This window comes from Notechis scutatus, chromosome Z (assembly GCF_049901735.1).
Source record: "Notechis scutatus isolate UNSWTSFEM ecotype Mainland chromosome Z, rNotScu1.2, whole genome shotgun sequence".
Lineage (NCBI taxonomy): Eukaryota > Metazoa > Chordata > Lepidosauria > Squamata > Elapidae > Notechis > Notechis scutatus.
Window position 1 is genome coordinate 101,972,769 of NC_142025.1, and position 23,465 is coordinate 101,996,233.

General features: G+C 35.8%; 1 protein-coding gene across 2 annotated transcripts in view; it reads right to left on the reverse strand.

The window, feature by feature from the left end:
* Positions 1-23,465, reverse strand: part of MPP3 (MAGUK p55 scaffold protein 3) — a 93,515-nt gene that overhangs the window by 38,317 nt on the left and 31,733 nt on the right. For both annotated transcript variants that reach the window (XM_026669673.2, XM_087947059.1), the window contains 3 exons: positions 17,934-18,071; positions 15,754-15,835; positions 14,155-14,240 (listed from right to left, as the gene is read on the reverse strand). In XM_026669673.2, the coding sequence (XP_026525458.1) occupies positions 14,155-14,240; positions 15,754-15,835; positions 17,934-18,071 (306 nt within the window). The remainder of the gene's footprint in view (positions 1-14,154; positions 14,241-15,753; positions 15,836-17,933; positions 18,072-23,465) is intronic.

The following is a 23,465-nucleotide window of genomic DNA, read 5'->3' on the forward strand; positions in this document are numbered from 1 at the left end:
ATTGGGCTAGCGAATGTTTTGTATGCTCTAGTTAGTAGTGTGATATTAAAAGCTACGTAAGATTAGGTTAACAACTCTTAATGCCTTTTTGGCTATGTAGTTGGCTCTAGCACTTAGATCATTAGAGATGAGTATTCCAAGATCCCTTACAGTGCTTGGATCATCAACAAGGTCTTGACTATTCAGCTTGTATTTTATTTTCTGATTTTTTTTGCCAATATGTAAGACAGAGCATTTATTTGCTGAGATTTGAAGTTGCCATTTGTTTGACCATTCTGATACATAGTAAAGGTCTTTTTGAAGGGTAGCAGTATTATCTGTGGTATTGAACAGCTTTACATCATCAGCAAAGAGAATGCAGTTACTCTTAATGTGATCACAGAGGTCATTTATGTAGAGTATGAAGAGACTTGGTCCTAGAACACTGCCTTGGGGGACACCACTACTGACAGGTACAGAATTTGATAGGACGCTCCCAATTTTGACTATTTGTTGTCTGTTTGACAGGAATGCTTCTATCCAGTTATGCAGTTGTCCAGAGATACCATAAGATTTTAGTTTTAGGAGTAGTTTGTCATGTACCACTGAATCAAAGGCTTTACAGAAGTCTATGTAGATTGCGTCTGTTGTTTTGCCCTGATCGAGTTGTGTAGTCCATATGTTTTTGCATTGGTTTTCCAAAATAGTTTTTGTTTTCCAGCCCTATCTGGAAATGCTGGGGACTACATCTATTATACTACATATGCAAAATAACTGACTCAGCCCCAGAAAATCTAATATACTAGTTGGATACCCGTGATTCGCTATGAAACTATGTAGTTGGGCTTGGTTTTGGGGGAGGAAATTAAGAAGAAAAAAATTCTACCTTTGCCTACCAGCATCCATCAGTATTCATCTGGCTAGCATTCTGTCAGTGTGTGAGAGAGTTGAGGGCTGTTTGGAAACTGAAACAGTATTTGCTGTGTGAGCAAGAAGGAGACAGCAAGGAGCCTGGGCATGGCTTAGCTCAACTGTTCTGTACTAAAGCTTCTTGTTGCTGTGAAATTAAAACTGAAACTGAAACTCCTCTCCTCTGCTTGTGTTTTGCAGGTGAGGAGGAGTAGAACTCCTTAGCATCAGAGCATGGTAATTTCAAAAAACCCTTTCTTAGTGAGAAGAAAGAAGCCAAGAGGAACATATGTGCCAAATTTCAAATTTATAGGCTTTACGGTTCTGGAGATTTTGTGATAATGTGTGAGTGGTGTTTCATTTATATATATATAGATTTGGATTTCAAAAACTCATTTGGCTTTTACAGTGATTAGAACAAACTGGAGTTAGTTAGAAACATTCCTCTAGATCAGGGCTGTAAAACTCGCGACTCATGCGCCAGATGCATCACGCACTGGCCACACCCACACCCGGTTTAATGAAGGGGGAAAGTCACAATACGTCACATGATGATGCATGTTTGACACCCCTGCTCTAGATGAATGTCTTTTCTAAGCAGCAAAAAACTTATACAAAACAAACTGATTGCTCTCAGTTGCTACTTACAGACATTCAAGTGGAATGATAAAAAGAAATCAAAGTTCTATATTCAACATGGTTAGTTCAACTTTGAGTAATTAAGAGGTATATTAGGCCAGACAACTCTACTCAGTTCTGAAGGTTGGTGTTAAAATGAAACTCTTAATATAAGATACCCTAAATGTTCTTAGAAAAAAGAAATTTACTAATTTATTTTCTTAGAGCAGTGGTTCCCAACCTTTTTTTCACCCCGCACCCCTAAAGAAATTTCACTCAAACCTCGCACCCCCTGAAATTTAGACTTTAGGAACTACTGAACGCGTTAAATATATGGTAGGATTGAATCTTTTCAGCTATGTATGTGACGGCCACTAAATAATGATACTTAACTCTAAAATGAAAACAAAGTTAATCCATTACATAATAAATAAAAATGCCATTGCTGACCGCCGCTCGTTCGCCTTGGGAAAAGGGGGTTTTGCCAGCTGGGGAGGGGGTCCCAAACCCCTGTCTGGATCCCCCCTGTCTTCAGCTGCCTCTACGGGGCAGCTATATCCCCTAGATCCAAACGGATCGGGGGAACCTTGACGGCGAACGTAGCAGGGATTGCGCAGTATCGCGAATCCCTGCCGCTGCCGAAACCTGCAAACCGGAAGTCCGCCACGAAGAAATCTACAGCCGGACAAGCAGGTGCAGGAGGGAGAAAGCTGGAAGAGTAATGAAAGTTGCTTTCAACTGGGACAAGGCAAGAGAAAGTGCCCTGAATCTCGAAGGCTGCTAAGGATACATTGTTCCTAGTAAGAGTTACGAGCTGCGAACATTCTAAAAGGGAAAGTTTTTTTTCCTTTCGTTTCACTCTCCTTCCTAACGTGACAGCAGATGGAAAAAATCTTCTTGGCTGTGAGTGGGAAGGGAGAGGGGGGGAAAATTGGAGCATTTGAAAATAAGGAGAAGATTGCCTAGATTTTTAAAGAGTTACTAAACACCAATAAGACTTCTAAAAGAGATATTTTAAAGGGAATTTTGTGACTAAACTTTAACCTCAGAAAGAGAAAGTGAAGAAGGAGAGAGTATTTAAAAGAAACAACCTGTTTGGATTGTTTGGTGACTTTGGAACTGCTGAGAATTATTTCTGATTAAAAGCACTCGGGTGGTTGTTTGGGAAAACTTTTTCTCTGCACAATGGCATCACTTGTGGATGGACTGAAACTTGTATACCAAAAATATGAAAAAGAAAAGCAAGAAGGGAAAGATGTCTTTGGCACTCTTTTTCAATTTTTAGAAATGGCGGTTTGTACTTATGTAAAGCTGAATGAGCAACAGGATGATGGGGACAAAGAAGGCAGAAGCCATCTTTGATGAACAAATAACTTTGGTCGGAAAAGGGAAAAAGAAAGAGAAAAAGGAAAAGAAGACTTTAAGATCTGGAAAAGCAACCCAAGAAGAGAAGAATAAGGTGAAAAGGGGACATTATGTTAGGAAACAACAGAAAGGGGGAAAGCAGAATAAAAGGGAGGTGGAGAGACAAGGGGGTAAAGAGGACAAGGAGAAGAAGAAGCAAGGGAGAAAGGAAGGGATGAGAAGCCTTAATGGTGGGGAGCAAGCTGTAAAGAAGAAAAAGTTTTTTTTAGAGATAATGGATAATTTATTGAAAAAGGGATTCTAGAAAGGTACATAAGATTGTATTTTTATATTTGTATTTAGAAATAACCATAGAAAATTAGAAATAATATGTAATTTAAAATGCGATAAAATATTTAGTATAATCTAGTGAAAATTTTGTTAAGAGAAGGGGAGTACTGTAATGGAACAATGATTTAAGATATGTGATGTGGGGGGGGGGGAGAAATAATTTTGGAAAGCATAAGTGTTCCCACAAAGGCATGATATTCAACTGAAATGGAAAATGTTTAAGATATAAATGATTGATAATATTAATGATTAGACTATGTTGTTAGGGATAACATTGTTTACCCTAACTGGTTTGGGTAAAAATAATAAATATGGTATCATGGTTTGTTAGTTAAAGTGTGTGTAACTTTAACAGCAAGAATGTAATTAAGGGTGTGGTTGTAAAAGCACTATATAAGAAGCGAGGCAATGCAGCTCTCTCTCTCTGGCATACTGATCCCTAATTACTGGATAGATTGATGACTACGTTCTTGCCGAAGAAGGAGTGTTGATATTTTCTCAACGGAGAGAAGATAAAGATTGGATTGATTTATTGTAAGTGAACTGACATTGGCTATTCAACACGGACTTTGCAAATAGAGTATCCCCGACAAGATTTGACTGAAATAGATATATGACTAATGGACCGTTTATTTGACTATGCTATAATTCTTAAATGGAATAAACAATATTTTTGATAGCACAAGCGTATCTATATTTTTACTGCATGTTAACTAGAAAACTTATCTCACACATTTACCTGTCTTCCTATCTGACTTCGCTGCACATTCTGTTTAGTTTGTTTTCCTTAACACTCGTTGGGGAATCCAGGCTTAACATATGTTATTCTAGTGAAACTTTTTATGAAATGAGAGATTTGAAGTAGGAGAAAGGGGAACATTGTAATGAAATAATGATTTATAATATGTGACGTGGGGGGATAACTATGGAAAATAGGTGCTCCCATAAAAATATGTGATTTAACTGAAAAATAATGTGTTAAATGTTTAAGACATAAATGAATATCAATATTAATGAATAGATTTGTATTGGTTTTGATAATACTGTATAATTTTAGAACATACCAGACAGAATCCCAATGTAAGTTATGTGTTTTATATTAAGTATTATAAATATAAGGGAAAAAGATAAAGGCATCATATTCCATTTAGTGTACAAGAGAAGTTTTTTTTTCAAAGAAGAAAGATAAAATGGATAGCTGGAAATAGAACAGACAAAGAATAATAAATATTATGATTCGAATTGAGAGGAGATAAATAAAACAAAATTGAGAAAATTTAAAAGAGAGGAGAAGTTATATAGAAAATTGAAAATGCTAACAAGATATGGAATGGTATATAAAATGAATATGAATTTGAATTTGTGTCTGTATCAAGAGTTTTAACCCGGGACTAAGCAACTTTCAGAAAAGAGATTTTTTATGCTTTTATGTTTTGTGTTACTGTGTATCTATGTTTTGTATGTCTTTAAAAATCAATAAAATTTGTCCAAAAATAAATAAATAAATAAAAATGCCAACATATAGCCAATATCCTATTATTTACCTGGACTTTACTCGCACCCCCTGGAATATCGTCTCGCACCCCAGGTTGGGAACCCCTTTCTTAGAGCAACTATTCATACTTCACTCTTAGTCTGGAAAGGTTCTGGGAGATCAGTAAGACACCATCCCTGCCCTGATGTTTTTAATCTAAAATGCAAGGGACTAATGGAAGTTGTATGGAGAGGGGGAAAATGGGTTTTGTCTTAAGTTTTTACCAGTTTGAGGAGACAATTTTAATTTAGGAACTGCAAAAACTAATCTTTACCAATTAGGTAACATAATCTGATTTGGTTTTGAATTATTTTCTGCTCTTAAAGTATACCACAGTGAACATTATGAATACATTTGGGTCTTTTCATTTTTTGTCTTCCTCTGCCTAACATGAATCTCAAGCACTGGCAATTTGTCTCTACAATTTGTAGCCTGCAATTCTCTTCTTTTTATAAAACTGAGCTTTGCATATATTTTACACATATAAAAGGTCTGAGATTCAATACCTAGCATACCTATGCGGGACTGGTAAAGATTATTTTCTTGGAGAGGAAGAAAACCCTGCAATCAAGTCAATGTATGGCAGCAGCTTCCTACATAATTCTGCATTATGTAAACTTATAGTCTGCAGAAAACAGAAACTGAAAAATCTTACTATTTTCGCTTGTATAAAATCGCACACCTCTATGGTTACCTGGAAGAAGTCAAATCGAATGCCCTGGGGCTCATCCCTGAATAAACACATTTATGATTACACTGAATTGCACATTTTCAGCACACACTGTCTGCTGATGCACTAGGGCAGGGGTGTCAAACTCGATTTCATTGAAGGCTTCATCAGGATTGTGTTTGACCTCGAGGGGCCAGGGTGGCCGTGGACAGGGTGGGTGTGGACAGCATGATATCACATGTTAGGGGGCCCCTGTGGTGGCCCGAGTGCTCTGCCAGTGAAAATGGAGCTTGTTGGGGTCCGCATGGCCCTCATGAACTCCGTTTTCAGTTGGGACAGCCCTCCTGCAACCCTCTGCCACCGAAAAATGGAGCTTGAGAGGGCCACGCACGGCCCTTCCAAGCTCTATTTTTTGTTGGCAGAGGCACCACAAGTCGGTCCTTCACTGTTTCCAGGGTGGCACCGTGGACTAGATCTAAGTTTCCAGATCCGGCCCGCAGGCCTCAAGTTTGACATCCCCACACTAGGATAAACAACATGATCAACCATCAGAAGATGATCAAGTACGCCCTTGGTCAAGCAAAGATATTAACTGGGACATTGTTTATTTATTAGATTTTTAAAATTAACTTAAAGCAGTGAATAAACTTCATGTTACTGCTTCCTATTTTCCCCACAATAACCCTGTGAAGTAGTTTGGGCTGAGAGCAAGCGATTGGCATAGTCACCCAGACAGTTTTCATGCCTAAGGGATGACTAGACTCTTCCAGTTTCTAACCCAGCACTTAGCCACTAGACCAAAGTGAACTTAGTCTGCCATTATTTTCTCACTTGAAGGACAAAATAAGGAGCTATTTTTCCAATTTGGTTGGAAACAGACTAAATCCCAGAGAAACCTAAATTAGAGGTCAGCTGTTTTAGGAATCACCCTGCATGTAAACTGCAGGAAAAGTGTACATGATTTCTATGAACCTTCTTTTCCATGGGTGGGCTTCATGGCTGATTAGAAAATTCAGTTTTTAGTCCAAAACACTGTGTTGAATGAAACAATCCTGCTTTTCTCACCAAAGTACTGAAATACAGTGTTCAAAAGGGTTGCGCATCCTCTTCTTAACCCATTAATTTCCCATGTCTTGGGAAGACAGCCTTTATTTTGTCTTAATGATATTAACAATCTGACAGAGCAATCATAGAGGGACAGCAAGGGTTTCCCCCCCCAATCATAATGTGATCACAGTCTGCAAATACGAATAGCAAATATGCAAATTAATCCCATGGGATTTGCATTATTCATCCATGTTTTATAACTACACCATTCAGAACATTAGCAAATAGTCACTTTTCCCTTGTTCTCTTTTGCTGGGGCATGTTGGAAGAAACTAAATAACTGCTTATTAAAAGAATCATATCTGCCCTCTCTACTGCAAATCCTGCATCAAATAGAAGGTGGGAGTTTGTGCCATCCAAAGTGCCATTCAGCTATGGCTGAGCACAACATGTTTAAATAAGCTGCATTTGTACAATACATATGCAAATTTCGGTTAATCTTGCTTAGTTTTGAGGAAAGGGCTGGCTTAGCATATGGTATATATTACTGTAAACCCTTTGGATTAGTTTATAATTCAATACATCAAGGTACTGCATAAAATATTGTGCAAGCCCAGGCAATCTAGTGTCCTATAGCATCATCATCACCACTATTACTACAGTATTATTATTATTATATACACAAAAAACAACAGTGTACACAGCAAACAAGATAACTATGCTGGATTTCGTATCACAAATCACTAGCTGAACACTTCCCAAGCGTTTAGGACTGCTTGATGTATCGGCAGATTATGCTAGCAGATCCCAGTAAGGTGGCCTTCTGCAGCTGACTTAATATATTATTATTATATTAATATTATTACTATCTCTTTTATTCATTAAACATGAAACTCAGTCAACTGAACATTAAAAATGTATCATAAATATCACTGACTGGCTCTGGTGGTTGATACAGGTTGCTGCCAGCATCCTAGGTATCAACCAAGTATTTTCTTAAGATGTATATGTTCTGAGTAGCGCTGTTTTCTGTAATTCCGCTGCTGTTATTGCAGGAAACTGCAATTTCTTCATGTATTTTATAAAATTCTCGGACATGGTGCCAAGTCCCCCAATGACAATGGGTATCACTGTTACATGTTTCATCCATAATTGCGTAGTTTCAATGGCCAGGTTGCGATATTTTGAGATTCCCCCCCATTATTATTATTATTGGTTAATCTTTAGTGAGATTCTAAAATTATGGGGCTGGTTGGTAGCTCAACAGCTCGAGTCCTAACCAAGGCCCTAGGGACTGTTAAGGTAGCATCGGAGGATATAAGCTGTTCCAAGTAGGGTGGTTTTTTGTAGAATCAGGGTATTCAAGTCTGAATAATAATAATAATAATAATAATAATAATAATAATAATAATAATAATAATAATAATAATAATAATAATAATAATAATAATAATAATAATAATAATAATAATAATAATAAATATTTGCACAATCAGCCAGATGTTCAGACTGGATTTGATATTTTTTGTCTACTTAAAAAGGACCTGGGATATACAGATGGAAATGTTTTATGATGTTACATATTGTCGCAGGATGTAAGATCTTGTGTGTAAATGTTGCCTTTTGCAATTGATTGATGGTAAATGTGTCAATGCCAATGGTATTCAACTGGTGCTCAATGAAGGCGCTTATTACCATTGGCACTACCTTTGCTTTCTAATTAGATTTTTATCTTACCTTTTTTATATATGCCAATGAACGTAAGAATATAGGTAGTCTTTGATTTACAGTTCCTTGACTTAGGCTTGGTAACCATTTGAAGTTATGACAGATACTAACTAAAAAGTGTACTTATGACTCGGATTTGAAGTTCTAGTGCCTCCCGCTCCCACCCCCTGCCCCTGCAGTCACATTTTGGGCACTTGGCAATTGATCGCATTTACAGTGGTTTGCAGCATCCCACAATCATGTGATTATAATGTACAACTGTTTGGCTGAAAGCCAGCATTTATTTCTAATTTCCAGTAAAAAAAAAAAAGCCCATTGCAGACAATGGGTTTGCTTCATGACCATGGATTTGCTTAATGACTATGGTGATTCGCTTAACAACCACTGCAAAAAAATGTCATAAAATCAAGTTGGTCACAGGATGACCTGTGACCGATATGATTTGGGACCATAAGCCTATGCTCAATTATGGTCATAAATCATAGTACGCCTGCCTCCTATGTTTCCCACAACAGCCACCTTGTGAGGTGAGCTGAGAGAGTGACTGCCCCAAAGTCACTCAGCTGGCTTTCATGGCTAATGTGAGAGATTAGAACTCAGAATCTCCAATTATAGTTCCTTTTTTTATGGGTTGCTTTTAATTGTACATTCTGTGCTGGATCGTATGTTGAACAGGATATACATACAATGAATTAATACTTTAAGTATTAAAATGGATAACAGAATAATAAGGTTGAACATATTGCATAAACCTGAAGAATGCAAACATTTCAGATTAGCGTCATTCTAATTTGTCTATTCTAAAAGGAAATAACACCATTCACACACTGCTTTTCTCCTGTTTGGCTATAAAAAAAATATCCAAATGCAAGGAGAAGTTTGCACACACAACATTGTAATGTTAAACAGACACTTTCACAGTCAGCAAAAGATGGCTTCTTTGCAGTCTCAAAATTCTCAACAACAAAGCTTTAAACATTTTCCAGTGATTGTATAGTAAATTTTGACAGATCTGGATTCCTCTGTTATATAAGCTTCTACAGTCAAGGCAGAAGGATGGGGACAGCACCTTTTCTTCCTACAAAGAACCCCTTTGAATCACTGGTATTCATTACCTACAATGTTTGTCACATTTGGACAATCTGGATTTCTAGTTTCCAAGTGAAGTTTAAAAAAAAAGTGAAGGGCGCTTTCCTTCTAGCTCATTTTTACTATTTAGTGAAAATGCATGCACATTACTGATGGGATAATAATAAATACAACAACATAGACTGAGGGAATGCCACATATTACAGGTAGTCCTAAAATTATAACCATTCTTTAGTGACTGTTCAAAGTTATATCAGCACTGAAAAAAGTGACCTACAGCCAGTGCTTGCACTTACGATGGCCGCAGCATCCCAATGGTCACATGATTCAGGCGCTTGGCATCAGGATGTAGTTGCAGTGTCACATGATGGGGGGTCACATGATCGCTGTTTACAGCTGTCCCAGATTTCCAATAAACAAAATCAATGGGTAAAGCCAGACTTACCTAAAACTGCATGAATCACTTAATAATGATAGTAATAGAGGCCATGATATCAGCTTACTTAAGAACTGCCTTGCTTAGAAATGAAAATTCCTCTCCCAACTGTGTTTGTAAGTTGAAGACTACCTGTACAGAGCCATAGGATTTTGTTCTGATCAATTACCAGTAGTGAATTACTTTTTCTTTAAGTGTGTAGTGCACTCTTATGCAGTTATAGTAAGATAGAAGCCCCATTGAATTCAACTGATATTTACCCCGAGTATGCTCCATAGCAAGAATGGGAGATATATTAAAGTCACATTTTCTGCTTTTTGTGGAGGAGGGGAAAAGTGAACATTAATTAGTTCTAGTTCTAGAACTAACACCTAATGAAGCTTCTACAATGCCAGAATCCAGAACTGTCAAGATTGACAATGTAATGAAAATATGCTAAGCTTTGACAAGGAGTTTAGCTTCAGTAAGGAATCCTGTGAATTACTATTCAATAATAAACAGGGGAGCTACAAGTTTCCCATCCCTATTCTCAGGAACATATATTAGCAGTGGGTACAGCTGGGTATCAAAGTGAGTTGGACAAAAGACGGAAGGGGTAAAACTACTCCTTTGCCGTTCTCTTTTACATGATCCTTTCAATCTTCCCCCTCCCACTCCTTTTCTCTCTCCCACACAAATACATTCAGCTTTGCTAATGCAGCTGCCAATTTCTTTAAGGTGCTGTAAATTACACCCCTCCTTAAATCCTTTTTAAAACATTCTCACAGAACATTCTCTTGTTCTAGTCCCCTTGAAAAAAACCTAAATCACAGGTATCTTTGAACTTATTCCCCAGACAGGAACAGTTAAATCCTACCGTATTTTTTTTTCTTTTTGTAGAGAGAACTGGGATGCAAACTCCAATCTACCACAAGTCTAGGGGTCACCAAAGAGGTTTCTGCATCTGTATTGTCATCAAGTGACTTGTCTACATTTCTTTCAGTTCAACTCTGACCAACTGATTACATTAACCTAGGATTCTTTTAACATTAACAAATAAACAGATTAACAGTTTAAGTTTAAGCGCAGCTACATAAAATCAAGTGCAATACAATTTCCACAACCATTTTCCACAATATATTACTTTCCAGAAGCTATCTCTGCTCCTAGAATCCCTACCAACATAACCAAGACAATACCTGAGAATTTAGGGAATTATAATTACAACAAATGAAAGTGAAATCTTTTCCCCAAAACTAAAATATAACAGTGCACTCATGTATGAGTCTCCTCCAAAATACTATAAACCCAAAACTATCTATTGGGCCTATTACTAAAATGGGATTTTAAGAATTTTGAAGTTGATTTCTGCTTCTGAATCTAATGTATGCATGAAAAGGTGTTTTGTGTCCTCAGTTCTACACTATCCCTTGCATCGTAATAGTTTTTATTTGGAAAACAGAGCAAAATATTTGTAAGAATACATATTTTGTACTAGCATATTAAAATGTGTACATTACTGCAAAAGGCATACAAACCATCAAAGAATCTTCATGTAGATTCCCCACCTCCAAAATAAACAGATTTCTACATAAGCAGGACAGAATGAACAGACAAATAAGCATATATAAAATAGGCAAGAACTGAAAATAATCAGCTTATTACAGCTTTACTCCCACATAAGTAGGAGAAACACACTCTAGGACTGTAGCCTTATAAAATGCCCAAACCATTTTTTTTAACAAATATTATTTTAAAATATATTGAAACTCAATTCTAGTTATTAAAAAAGTAAGCTTGTACTCGCTTGGCCGTGTCCTTAAATCCAGGCTTAAAACTGAATGTCAAATTCTTAATGGTAACCAGCAAAACATTTTCACAGCTAAGATGAAAAAATGGTCAATTGTATTCATTCCTGAATGTTCAGAAATGACCCAGAGGCACTGAATTTCCTCAAGCCTATAGCAATTATTAACCCTAATCCTGCCAATATATAATTCAGTATACTTGGCATGAAAGAAGGCAGGCATACTTTTGGGTCCACTGAAAGAAACTGTTCCCCTCCACTACCTTGAATGGATTTGATTTTATTCTGAAATGAAAAATTTAGGCACTCACCAATAATTGCATCAGGTTGGAGAAAGGTGGGGAGGGTAGACAGGAATCAAATACTTGTTTGCAAGTTTTACTCAGAAGAATTTTATTGATTGAAGAGACCCTACTACACATAGTTGCTTTATGCTGAGTTGATCTTAGTCCATATAGTTATGTTGATTTTTTTTATCTTGCCCAGTATTAAATACTCTGACTGACTCCATGAATCCATTCGTATAGTACTTAATCAGATCAGTTATATACTTATCAGCTATATTAATAGTACAGTTCTACAGAGGAATTATTGAGTCTATCATCTGCACCTCTATAACTGTCTGGTTTGGTTCTACAACCCAACAAGACAGACACAGACTCCAGAGAATAATTAGGAATGCAGAAAATAAAATTACTATCAACCTGCCTTCCAATCAGGACCTATATACTGCACAAGTCAAAAAGAGGGCTGTGAAAATATTTACAGACCCCTCACATCCCAACCATAAACTGTTTCAACTCCTACCCTCAAAACAAAGGTACAGAGCACTGCACAGCAGAACAACTAGACACAAGGATAGTTTTTCCCCGAACGCCATCATTCTGCTAAACAAATAATTCCCTCAATACTGTTCAACTATTTACAAAGTCTGCACTACCATTACTATTAATCTTCTCATCACTCCTTATCACCCATCCCCTCCCACTTATGACTGTATGACTGTAATCTTGTTGCTTGTATCCTAACGATTTATACTGACTGTTTCCTAGCATGATTTGATTGCTTGTTGTACCCTATGACTGTTATTAAGTGTTGTATCTTATGATTCTTGATGAATGTATCTTTTCTTTTATGTACACTGAGAGCATATGCACCAAGACAAATTCCTCATGTGTCCAATCACATTTGGCTAATAAAGAATTCTATTCTATTCTATTCTATTCTATTCTATTCTATTCTATTCTATTCTATTCTATTCTATTCTATTCTATTCTATTCTAAGATGGTTATTACCTTGGTTATTTCTAAGATGGTTATTATCTTGGTTATTTTTAACTATGGTTATGTGGGGAGGGTTGTATCCATGGGGTTTAGCAAGTTGTTCAAACAACTGTAAATCTGTTTGATTAATTTATTATCAGCTTATTGAGTGAAATAAGGAAATTGATTGATACCATAACCCAATAAATAGTGTTTAGGCAAACATATTTACTGAGCTTTCTGAATCCCTTTTAAGGAGAATCCTAGAGATTTCAAGCCCATTAAATGGAGGTGCCAAGAGCTAAACTTGAAATTCTTGGCTAGCAAGTTCTCTGTTCCTCCATCAAATTAACGAGCTTCCATTAATTCTTCCAAGAAATTGCAACACAATACAGTCCCAGCACAGACGCCCACACTTAATTGTAGAACACATTGGCTCAAGGAAAAACACTCCTTCATGACCCTCTTTAAAACATCCTGCTTTTCATTGTGATGACAATGGAGGAATCAATGATATTTGTTGTTTTTTCCCCCTTATTTCCTTTAAAAAAAGAAAGGAAAGCAATGCTGATGATTCAGGTGCTCTTACTGACTCTACATTCTTGCCCACCCACTACTGCAATGTTTGCTTAATTTGGAAGAGACCTTGAGAATGTCATTGGCAACTGCAATAGCTACGTGTATCTTATTTTGAGCCCCTTACTGTGTAGGAGTCACCAAGCATGTCATTTCCTCTTTGGCATGGAAGAGGTATGGTTTGTGACTCCATAATTAAAGCAGGGAGAGAGTAAACAGATATCAACATTGCTGGGATGACTGGAGAGTATATTTCCAGTTATAAGACTCTTTTGGAAAATACAAAAATCATTTATGGAAAGTCAATGGCTATTTGGCATTTGCTTTCTTACTAATCTGTTGGTGGATTAACCCATAATCAACTGAGTTCAGTTTGGAGGAATACTAGAAGTTGTCATGTATTGTGAATATGCCATATGTGAATATGCCATATCAACAGTCTTCCTTTAGAAATACACTGCCCAAATAATCATGTCATATTCTTACTCAATTGATAATTCAATTAATTCAACTACTGGTATTTCTCAACTATGTGGAGAAATAGTTTTACTTATCAGAATCTATTCAAACATAAGACCCAAGGAATCAAAAAATATTTATTTTCAGGCAAGTTGGTATGCAACTGCAGTGTTAAGCAAGCTGCCATTACCAATTTGCCCATGATTAACTATAGATTATATTTTTTGAGTTCATTTGACTCACTGAAACATAATCTAACCATAATATCCCAATTTTTGCCCAAAGTACTAACTAAGATGCAGTTGGCAATTTATGGCTGAGCATTCTTGTGAATAATACTTATGTGTGGAAAAGGCAAAACAAACCAGAATCTGGCTAATTTCTTCCGGTCGTTTGTGAAGTACAGCAATTCCATTAACTTCCCGCAATTCATCTCCAACATGGACAAGACCTAGGAAGGAAACAAGAAAAAATATGATGTCAACCATCCATATTCTAGATAGCAAAAGCTCCATATATGGCATTTAGCAAATCCTGATGGCTCACAATAGAGAAGCAAGTCCCATCTCAAGTAAGAAAATGTCACCAAAAACTTATTTCCAAACCTGGGACCAGAAGAAACAAAAATTAATCCTACTCATCTGTGACGCTCACCAAATGATCTTAAAACAGTCATTCTCTCATGTTTGCACGCTGTTCTAAGGAGAAACGTGCTTGGTGAAGAGATAGGATGGTCTTGAGCAGAAGCCAGTAACCATGTATGTCTCCAGTTCTGACAGTTCCAGGAAGCCTAGGATTAAGCCACCAGAAATTGGCAGCAACATGGAGATTTGTAGACACAATATCTCCCAACCTTATCCTGTTTTGTCAGTAACTACTGCATTGAGACCACAGCAGAATTTCATGTATATTTTTGTTTGTATGTTTTCAAATCTGAACAAAAATTTTTAAAATACAGTTTGCCACCTAGCAACTCTGCAGTCCCCAAAACCAACTTAAAAAAACAATCCCGTCTTGCTTTAGAAGGAAGCTGGGATGCAGATTATAAAATCATAATCTTATAGAATAGATTCCTTGTTCCTAATTACTAATCCCTAATTAGTGAGTCGGCTTCTCCATTGCACAATGTAAAAAGAAAATACGTCTTGGTTTCCTATCCCTGGACTACATCCCCTATAACTTAGCCTTCCTGGCTGAGCTTGATGTGTGGCAGAGTCCAAGAGCATCTGTGGAACCTCAGCTTCTACAACTTTGATGTAATTATGAAAGATGAATCATTTCTCACTATTCCATCTTTTTTTTAATCTAGTACAGATTTAGTTAAAATATTAATATGTCTCTTATAGTTCAAAGGAAGTTTGCGTCCTTCATCAAAAATTGAAATTGCCTTACTGTACTTACTCAGCCCTTAGCTAAATTTTCAAATAATTTAGTCAATAATACTCATTATCTCTCTCACCTTTCACTAGAGCTTTGTTTTACAAAGCATGGAAGGTAGTGCACTGGTAACCCTTAAAGAAATATCATTTTGAATAATCTTCATTGGAAACCCACACAATTCTGGAAAGTCCTGTGGCAATAATCCATAAGGAAGGAATCACAGGAACTTTCAGAATTAGGTTCTTTATAACCTACAACTTCACCTTGAATTCTGCAGGCTACCAAAACATACATCCTTTCTGTGCTTGGATCCAAGTATATTTGTTAGAAGTTAATTTGTTGGCCAATCAATCTGGATATAATTCAGGAACAGGAAAACATAAACAAAGGTGTTATTCTTCCAATGTAAAAATGTCCAAAAATTTCCAGCATTAGTGCTATCACCCGCCTGACCTTGCAGAAGAGAATCAAAACCTCAGGTGTTTTTCAGGAAAAATAAAAATCCTAAACTGACTCAGAGAAAGCTTCTCCTCTCTCATGTGAAATTTTAAAAAAAAGGAATTTTGCAACTTAGGGAAACATACCACTGCGATCAGCTGCCCCTCCCCTCATGATGCGGGCAACAATCACAGCCCCTGTGTGCTCATCCCGCCTGATTGTTGCACCCTAAAGAAGAAACAAAAGATTCATCAGTGCACAGCTCTAGCCTGGCACATCAGAATAGGCTTGGTCAATTAAGCCTAGAAGAAAAACCTCCGTGTATATATAGTGGTCAAATACAAGCTGGAGGGGAACCTAGAGCAAGATATGAAAACAACAGACTCCTCTCACTTTTATGATCCCCCTCAACAATTAATATTCATTATGACATTGCATCTGGAAATTCTATGTAGCTGTCATGGTTAATAGTCATGGCTAGTTCTATCCGCTGTGAATTTAACCAGGTCCGCTTTAATACAACCTAAACCAAGATTAATAGAAGTGAATTCTATTAATTATAAGATGCATGAAGAAATGTTTTCTTTGATTTGTCCTGCTATATCTGCTGCAATTGTAGCTGATCCCCAAATACTCTTTGTTAACAACAGCATTGTTTATTAATAAAATATTACATTTTTTCAGGATAAAAGTAGTCCTCACAAGGTTAATTATATCTTTTTTTTAAGAATATTCATATTATAACAGTATTCAATACACCATTCATTGAAATAGAATAAATAAAATAGCAGCAGCAGATCAAAGCACTGTACTTTAAAATGAACCAGTGCAAGCTGCAATATGTAATTCTAGAAACCCATAAAGAGAAGGTGGTAAATCATTCCTAAATCAGGACATTCCTAGAGATCCTGGTACTCCCTGGTGATTCTGCTAGAGGTAGAATGAAATTCATTCAGTTCATATTTTTATGCTACATATACGACTTACTTAATGATTGCACTGTTTTTGACGGTTCAAAGGTACAACAGTGCTGGAAAACTAACCTTACAACCAGTCCTAATATTTATGACCATGGCAGCTTCCTCACATCACATGATTGAGATTTGAGCACTTCATAACTGGCAAGCATCTATGAACAATATAGCATCCTGTGTTCATATAATTGCCATTTTCATACTTCGTAGCCTAATCCCAACAAGCAGAGTCAATGGAGAAGCTGACAATAAAATCACACATCATGGTCACATCATGTCTCATTTAATGATGTTTAGCAACTCTGCTTAGCAACAGAGTTACCAGTCCCATCTGTGATTGTTAGGCAAGGACTACCTGTATGATCAATTCCTATATGCCTATCCTGTTCTTAAATATAAATGCAATTCATGCATTATTTACAGAGAAATTACTTTGATAGATTCTGAAACTGAGTTCACATCTCAACAATGACATATATAATTATGGGAACACCCATACAATTTAAAATAAATCAAGAACATGGCTGGCAAAATATGTATATGAGACACAGAAAATGTATATATTAATAGAAAAAATGTTCAAGAAAATGTGAATATATTCTTAGATTTAAAAAATAGGGAACATGTAGAAATAAGTTCAAATTAATTTAATATCGAAAACTAAGAAACTGATAGATTTTCTCTTTATTCACATATTAATGTTGGAACAAAACTCAGGGTTACATATGCTGAGTTTAAAGCTCAGACAGACAATTTATCAGATTTTATCAGATTAAGTTCCAAATATTTAAGGATTTTAAAATCTAATACATCTTTACTTACATCTATATATTAACAGAAAACCAAAACAACCAGTGCTAAGTAAGGGATCAACACGAATTGGATCACAATTCCCACAATGCCTTGTCATTGGCTGTGTTGGCTTGGGTTAGACATAGTGAGAATGAGAATCTACCAGCTTTGGATTCTATAACACTAGAATGAAATCACTCATGAACCTGATTGGCAGCCAGTTTAGAGCACAAGAGTCAAAATACTTCTTCACAGAACAACCATGTTTACACAACATACTAAATCAGATGGTGTTTGGCTTATTGTGCCATCCAAATATGAAAATATGGACATTTTATGGGTAGGAGAGAAGCTGTTAATCATGCTGGAAATAGTCAACACTGCCAAGAAGATTCATCCCTACTGAATGATCTTTGTTTCTCCACTCCTTTTCTGTTTTTATCCTCTGGAATCATTTTTACATCTAAAAAATGTCCTGTATTTCATGCATACAGTAGTTATTTTAATCGCAATGGAATCACTAAGAGCTTTTTGTTCTTACCAGCATCAATCATACATACCAAGGGTTCTTTATTCTTTACTAGACGAACTATTTTCACTGATTCTTCATCAAAATCATCATCAATATTATCCAACAACGGGGGAAGAACAGGATCAAAATTCTTCTGGGCAACAGTATCATGCACAACAAGCATCGCCTTGGGACAAAGGGAGACAGGAAACAGAGAACAATAAAATAAAAGGGCAAGTGAAAACAGAAACATATCAGAGTTTTCTTCAATCCCCTTGTGACTGTGGAGACATAGAAACAACACTGCTTCTCCAGTGTCTGTATTACAGACATTTGTGCTAGCCTCATTTCACCACCATGGTATAAATATCCAGGGTGCACAGGAAATTGTTATATTTTTCTGCTGCTTGCAGATACTAACCGTGTTACAAATATGTTACCAGGTTCTGCGCAGCAGCATTTAAAATCCATCAAGTGTCCTGTGCCTTAAACTAGTTTTAATGTTTTCTTGTATTTATCTAATGATTTACCCCTGCCTGTAGTTTTTTTTACCTTTTTTGTATTTCCTAACTTTTTTAAAATGCATTTTTTATGTTTCTTAATTTTGTGAAATATTTTTTTTAATATTTTTAGGTATTTAAAAATTATTGCTTGTATCCCACCTTCATTGTGTTGGTCTATAACCATAATAAAGATTTGATTCATTCATTCATTGGTTGGGTTTCCTCACTTGTTATATCCAAACAAAACAATTATATTAGATTCAAAAGAAAAGCAACCATCCAGATGCTTTCTTTACAGTGAGCTCCATTTCATCACTGACCCCACTTCAAACTACTTCAACAGGCTTTCTCTAAATAACAGTCCCCAATCTTCATAATCAACAGCCAACATGACTACCTTTATAGAAGATGAGGGGAACTACAGTCCAACAGTTTTGTAATAAATCTTTATGAGATAAACAGGTAAAAGCAGGTCAGTTTATTCTGGATCATTATGTCTCCAACTTTTCTATTTGTCATCTGTATCCATGCAAGACAGTGAATAGGTTTTCACAATAAAACTGGGACTATTCAATTAAATCCAATTTGGCAACCTAATGCAATTTTTACAAATATGTAAAAAGCAGACCTATCAGCTTCAAAGCATTTCAAGCAAACTTGTCATCCAAGGCACTATTTTTAAGCTCTTATTTATTTGCAAAACCTAACTGTTACATAATGTATAACTAGGAAGGAAACTTCTACAGACTTTGATAATTATCTTGCCCCAAACACAAAACTTGGGAGATGGGAAACATTTCCAGACAATGGTTTGCTTCACTTGAAACATTCCTAATGTTTTCCCAGAAATTCTTCCATCTTTGTTTCCATTTGTTAAAAATCAGATGATGGAATATTTATCTGATGCCTTTACAGTGAAAGAATATTTTTTTACTTGGTATTCACCTGATTCACCTGCTATTCCAAACATATTTAATTAAAACATTTGTCACAAATACCATAAATGATCAAGCTTCATAGGTTTATTTCAAATCCAAACATGAGAAATCCCTCTGCCTACCATCAAGGAAGTCTGCAGTCAAAACCAATGATTTAAACAAGTATCTTTAATGCTTCTTAGAAATAATATAATCCAGACCTCAGTTCTTCATAATATTGGTGCCAGACTGTTATTCCATTAAAACATAGATACTATGTTTTTTGTTTAGCAATTTGATATTTTGTACACTGTTTTTGGATTCAGGAATTTGTTAATAAAGATGGTCATTCTTTTTTCCAAGCCATTCTCTTGTCTCATTATTTTGTCCAATAAAATTTGTTTTTCATCTGTCATTTATTCAATAACACTTTTTGGGCATAACATAGAAGCAGACATTATTACTGACATTGTTGATACTGTGGCTATTAATTTCTGACTCCATTTTTCAAAAGTATTGTGAAAACTGAAAACCTTCAATATTTTCATTTTTATAAAATTTTACATTTTATAGGCTTGAATTTTTTCCTCTGAACTAATCTTAGACCCCAGTGTCCAATTTTTGCTTTACTATGCTTGCCAAAAATGTTATGCCTTCCAAAAACCAAAACAGATCTATTCCCCACAAGAAGGTGCTTATTCTTTATACTTAATTCCAAAGTCTTATTGTAGTTTCAATATTCCAAAATTACTTGGATCCTTATTCCATTTAGAACTTTCTAAGATCAAAGCCTTATTTGGCTGTTTATTTCAGATTAAAAAAAAAAAAATTCTTAGTTTTATAATTAACATTCCTTTTGTTCAGAATTGAAGATAAGCTAACTCAATTTTTTTAAAATTTGTTGTTTGAAAAGTCTCTAAAAACTTTACAATGGTTAACAGACAATTTCTGAAAATGATTAGAAAACGAGGTTTGCAAACTTAATGTCATTTAAAAAGAGCAACAATATTTATTTTTATAAATAAATAAATAAGTAAAATATTGTTGATCCACTTCCCTCCTAATGCTCAAACCCACAGAAAATGGAAAACTTATCCTGTGGTCTTCTTGTGAGAAGTAGCTGTCCAGATCACATGCGGACAGGACCCATCCTCTTCTTTTCCAGAGATGATCCATTGGTTCCTTGGTTTTTGACACAGTTTACTTTATTTTATTTGGTTTGTCAAAATTGCTTACAAGCAATTTTTACAACCAGTTGTTGGCTTTGCTTTCACAGAACCATCTTCAGTTTGACATACTTCCACCGGGAAGCGCAAATGTCAACTGATATCAACTTACAATTTGCACTAAATCAAGTATTGCCTTATTCACTGTATAGTGTTAATGCTGCATTGTGCTTGTGTCAAAACCAGTTTTTGCTAGAGAATCTTAACTCATTCTGCTTTCTAGCACTTCATATCTGATCCCAGCAATTTGTTGGTATGATTAGGAAACCCCATGGGGTTGCGAGACAACTAGTAAGTAGGCCCTTGTGGGTTATAGTTTTCAGTTATTGTCAATTGGGTCTTTACCTCAATTGTTCTTACAGTGTTTTTTATGCTGCTTTGATGGCATTTTAATTGTTATCCATTGTTAGCTTCCTGGCATTGAGTGAGGTGAGCAGCCATGCATACCAAATCAATAATTAACTCAAATACCAAATTGCTGATATATATCATCAATAGAATCTTAGTTAAAAAGGTAAGCTACCACCCTTTCAAAAGTGGCAATCACCGATTGGCTGAAAAATCTGTAAACTATGTAACTCAAACATAAATATACACGTCAGTGCTTGTAGCTTCCCATTCTGAAAAATAGTGGTGTTTTTCAAACTTGGCACCTTTAAATGTGTGGACTTCAACTCTCAGAATTCCCCAGCCAGCAAAGAATTTTCAGTGTTGAAATCCACCCACTGTAAAGTTGAAAACATTAATCTAAAGTGACTTAACAATAAGCAAAATAATCTAGAATAATCTTCACTGTGCTTTAAATAGATGTAGAAGAGTTAAGAGATGGCAAAATTTGTCTTTTGAATTCGCCTTCCCTGGTTAAGAAATTAAGCTGTATTTTGAGCTCAGTATTCAATTCTAGTATTAATTCACTGCTGCAACAGTTGTTTGGATGATCACTTAATTATAAACTGACAAGTTTGATAACTCAGATACCACAACCAGCTAATTAGGGCACAACGGCTTGCAGATGAGTTTCAAATTAAAGTCTCTAATCATAGTTGAACATTTAAGTTGGTTGCTGGGCGATCTCATATTCAAAAATAGCAATTTATAATTTATGTAACTAAAACAATGATAGCTCTGCTTTATATTAAACCCAATAACAATCTATTCTTGCTGAAGGCACAAGAATAAATACTACCTATTACAAGTATCCTAGGGTTATCCAAGGTGTCACCCAAACATGCACAAACCGGTCCATTTTTGGAATATCCTTATTTATCATAACTTATAACAGACCCATGTATAAATATGTGTTTTTATCTAGCTGTGAGAATAGAATGCTAGATCAGATGGATAATAAGAAGCATTCTTATTTTTGCTTTCATGAAGTAACACTAAAACCTAAACTATTTCTAATTGAGTCTTTCTAATCCCCCATAACCTTTAGCAAAAGAAGGCTAAAGGTATATATCACATTTCTGAGATCACATTAAAATAATTTCTCTACAGGATACTTGAAGAGATAACTTTCTGATTTGCATAATGCATATGTGTGTGCAAGAAAAAAAAAGTCGTTTGTCTTTGAATTCTAACACTCTTCTTCATCCTTTTTAAATTGTTTTTTTTTCCCTCTTGTTCTTCTTGCATGTTTTATAAGATCCGAGATAAATCTAAAAAGAACACAATCCTTCTGCTTGGAGAGTAGTATTAAATATTTCATACAATGGATCCAAGCTGGCAGTCAGCCTAAGAGCTACAATGGAGCCCATAAAAGAAGCATTTTTCCACATTTCAAGAAAATGCTGCAATCTCAGAACAAATAAATATACAGTGATGACTGGAAGAAAGAGATAGGCTAGCCATGCAGGTGCACACCATTAAAAAAATACAAAAATGAATGCTAAAAATGAATAAGCTAGTGAACATCTGTCAAGAAATATCAAAACTCCAATATCAATAGTATTTTAAGTTGTATTAAAAGAGTCTCACAGACCAAGCAAGCTGTAGCATCACAAAATTTTGCATGTGCTTCAGTTTAAGCAAAGTTCCAAAAACATTACAATCTAAAAGTTGACAATACTGATGGAAAAAGAACTCAAAGGGAGAAAGGAAAGCTGAATACAAGGTTGTCTACTTCAAGGGAAATGGCTTTTGAGAATTCTAGGCAGAGAAATACTTACTTCCTAATTATTTTAAATTTCAGAGATTAGGAACTGTACGCGTGAATCTCTACATGCCAAGCAAGCATGGAAATCCTACTCATCCTTGTTGCCAAAGAAAGAGTAATTATTTAAAAAATAATTAAAATAATTAAAATGTCTTAAAAAGGCCATGGTGTTTATTTTTATCTATTTCCACCTTCTGCTCAGCAGAACGTATAGCGGTTTGCTGGCCATTTCTGAATAAAAAAATCCACTTCCAGTGGATATAATAGAAAGAAACAATTTAATAGAGAGGAGGCTTTACCCATTTGTTCCCTGTTCTTTGTTTTTCCAAAGTAGCTCTCAAGCAGTTCCAAACATTTCTGTTCTCTTTCTTCCCTGGGATTTTAGCAGCTAGGTTGGCACATCACACTAACCTTAAATCCAGGGTAAAAAAAATATAATTGCTGTATTCACTTAAGATATAATGCCTAAACAAATAAGCATGTTAATGTGATGGCTTAGTTTACACAACACACTAAGATAATGGGTGGTTTGCTATAAGATGCTAACCAAAAACCACCCAGCCTCATTTTTAATGTATTTTGGAAATCCAGTTATTGTGTACTTGCTGGCAAACTCAAAACACACTGTACAACACACTGTACGCTCTTGTCTCAACAGAGCGTAATTTTCTAGCCTTCAGTGCCAAACTTTGCTTTTTGTCCTGTTGGGGTTGTAGGGGCTTGGTTTGTGATCTGATGATGTCATGGAAAAAGGTAGGGCCAAATGCTCAACTTGTTTAG